At 33.9% G+C, this 3,093-nt stretch overlaps 1 protein-coding gene across 2 annotated transcripts in view; it reads left to right on the plus strand.

The window, feature by feature from the left end:
• HBS1L (HBS1-like translational GTPase) overlaps nt 1-3,093 on the plus strand; it is a 100,776-nt gene that overhangs the window by 69,759 nt on the left and 27,924 nt on the right. For both annotated transcript variants that reach the window (XM_011991451.1, XM_011991452.1), the window contains 3 exons: nt 1,055-1,129; nt 1,683-1,800; nt 2,457-2,525. In XM_011991451.1, coding sequence (XP_011846841.1) covers nt 1,055-1,129; nt 1,683-1,800; nt 2,457-2,525 — 262 coding nt within the window. The remainder of the gene's footprint in view (nt 1-1,054; nt 1,130-1,682; nt 1,801-2,456; nt 2,526-3,093) is intronic.

The raw sequence follows: 3,093 nt of genomic DNA on the forward strand, positions 1-3,093 counted from the left end.
TGGACATATACTCAGACTTATAAATAGTTCCTTTTGACTTCTATCTTTATGCCTAGGTATTTTCTTTTTCTTTTCTTTTCTTTTTTTTTTTTTTTTGAGATGGGGGTCTCACTCTGTTGCCCAGGCTGGAGTGCTGTGGTGCCATCATAGCTTACTGCAGCCTCAATTCCTGGGCTCAAGCAGTCCTCCCATGTCAGTCTCCCTAGTAGCTGGGTCTACAGGTGTGTGCCCCATGCCCTGCTAATTTTTAATTTTTTGGAGCAATAGTATCCCACTGTGTTGCCCAGGCTAGACTGGAACTCCTGACCTTAAGCTATCCTCCTGCCTCAGCCTCTCAGAGTGCTAGGATTATAGGTGTGGGTCACTGCACCCAGCCTGCTTAGGTATTTTGTTACCCTGGGATCTGATTCACCCACATTTGCTATTAGTTCCTTTATGATATCATTATTACATGTACTTTTAATTTTTTCCCAGCATTTGACCATGAAAAATTTCACTATAAAGAAAAGCGAAAAAAATTTTACAATAAACATCCATATTATAACCACTTGTTAAGATTCTGCCTCATACTTGATCACATATTGGTTTCTCTATCTACTTCTTTATCCATCCATTAATCCATTTCTTTGGCATGCATTTCCATGTAAGTTGCAGACCCCTAAATACTGCAGTGGCATGTCATTATCCAGAGTTCATATTACGTATACTTTTTTAGTCTATTTGGCTTGAGGGGAGTGCTGATTATTTTATTTTGTTCTAACAGTTGGTCCAAGCAAAAGTGAGTAAAATACTCACTTTTTCTCCCCAAATTTGAAATCACTTTTAGCATATATAGAAAATTCTAAATGTACTAGAGACTATTTCTAGGCTTTCTGTTTTAGGAACAATTACTTTTAGATCATATTACTAGCAAGGTTTGATATTCTGTGTTTTGATTTTAATAGATTTTATATTTATATTTGATATAGTCTTGATTATATTTCATTGCAGAAATTTAAATTTTATGTATCATGTTCTGAAGCATAGTTTTAAAAATAAATTGGATCTTTATCAGGTTAATTGGCAACAAGAAAGATTTCAAGAGATTACTGGAAAACTTGGGCACTTTCTTAAGCAAGCAGGTTTTAAGGTAAGATCATTTCAGATTTATTTGTTATTACTTTCCTTAAGTCATCTTACTGATATGAGAGGAAAAACTAATACTTTGATATTCTTATTAAATTTGTTTAATTCTCTTTGCTTTATTTTCTCTTGAGTATCATGTATATAATATATTCTTTGGCTTATTTCACCTTAGAAAATTGCATATGTTTAATATTTGGGTTGGTTTTTATGTAAGCAAAATACTTTTACCCTACTTACTAAATTAGATGGTATAGATTTAGGGAGGTCATAGACGAATGTGGAAACTGATAGGGAAGAATTTGTCCAGCAAGCATCTGTAATATGCCTTTGTTACCAAATGCTTGAATATTTTGGAATAAATTTGCAAGTTTTCCACAATCAAAAAGGTTGAAAATTAATTGGATCAGATGACTTTGGGGCTGTAGTTCTATGATTTCTATTACCTTTTAAAAAGTACATTGTTGCTTTTGCAAACTTGGTACAGTTATGGTAATGGTGAATCTTTTAACGTTTTAAAAAATGTTGTATTAAGTTTCTTAAGTCATTCTTTTTAATAGGAGAGTGATGTAGCTTTTATTCCTACAAGTGGTCTCAGTGGTGAAAATCTAATCACAAGATGTCAGTCAAGTGAACTCACAAAATGGTATAAAGGACTATGTTTATTAGAACAAATTGGTAAGTATGCTGCCATTCTAGCTTTAATGCATTATAAACTTGGTATTATTATTTAGAGTTCTTTCTGGGAGATAGTCACATGTGTGAAAAAGCATAGGATTTGTAGTCAGAGGAACTAAGTTGCCTGTTTTGTCATCATGTGCAATACTTAACCTGTCTAGTGTTCAGTTTTCCTCAGTTAATGAGCCTAGTGCCTGGTTTACATATCTATAGACTATTGTTAAAATTAAATGAGATTAACATTCATTTTATAAACTACAAACTATTACTTGGTTGAATATCCCTTATCTGAAATGCTGGGGACCCAAAGTGTTTGGGATTTTAATTTTTTTGGGGGGTGGATTTTGGAATATTTACATTATACTTACCAGTCGAGCAGCCCAAATTCAAAAATCTGAAATCCAAAATGCTCCAATGAGCATTTCCTTAGAGCATTATATCAGCGCTCAAAAAGTTTCAGATTTTGGGGCATTTCAGATTTCAGAATTTCAGATTTGGGATGCTCAACGTGTATATTAGTGACAGTTAATTTGCTATTAGTAATTACAAAAAGTAGTTACTTTCTAGGAGAAGTGCGATTATAATGAGTTTATTGAAGTGAGTCAGACATTTAGTTTTAAATTAAACCTTGCCTTTTGCAATTTTTTTTTTTCCAGATTCCTTTAAGCCTCCCCAGCGATCTATTGACAAGCCTTTTAGATTATGTGTGTCTGATGTTTTCAAAGGTAAGTGCTACCTCTGCAGTGCTTCTTCAGTATAGCCCCCTTTTCCCCATTCCCTCCTAACCTTCTTTCCTGGACTAAGTTATGACAGTATATTGCCTTCAGAGTCTCTCTTCTCCATGCCCAAGTATGGATCATTGCCAGATTAATCTTAAAATGCACAGTTTTAGTCACTTAGCTTTAGTTTACTCACCATTTCTCATCTTTCAAGCATAAGAAAACCTTGCCTTTTGTCTTTCTAACTTTATAGTTTTTTTTTTTCCTTCCATTAGATTCCTTTAGTTTTCAAATCCTTCAACCAAACTGGATTGTTTATTGTTTCTTAACCAGACAGGATGTGTTTATTGCCACATGTCTACCCATACTTCCCTGTTGTATTGTTCTTTCTCTTTACTGTCCATTTCCTATCCATCTGTAGCAGTCTGGGTCCACTTAGGAGTTAGATACTACACATAGGTGAAATGGGAAATGTAATATAAAGAATTATTAACTATGATAACAATGCAACTAAAAGATATACAGAAACTTTATAGGTAGGCCTGAGGAAGGACCAACATAAAAGAGGTTCAGA

The sequence above is a fragment of the Mandrillus leucophaeus genome, unplaced genomic scaffold (assembly GCF_000951045.1).
Source record: "Mandrillus leucophaeus isolate KB7577 unplaced genomic scaffold, Mleu.le_1.0 Scaffold396, whole genome shotgun sequence".
Classification (NCBI taxonomy): domain Eukaryota; kingdom Metazoa; phylum Chordata; class Mammalia; order Primates; family Cercopithecidae; genus Mandrillus; species Mandrillus leucophaeus.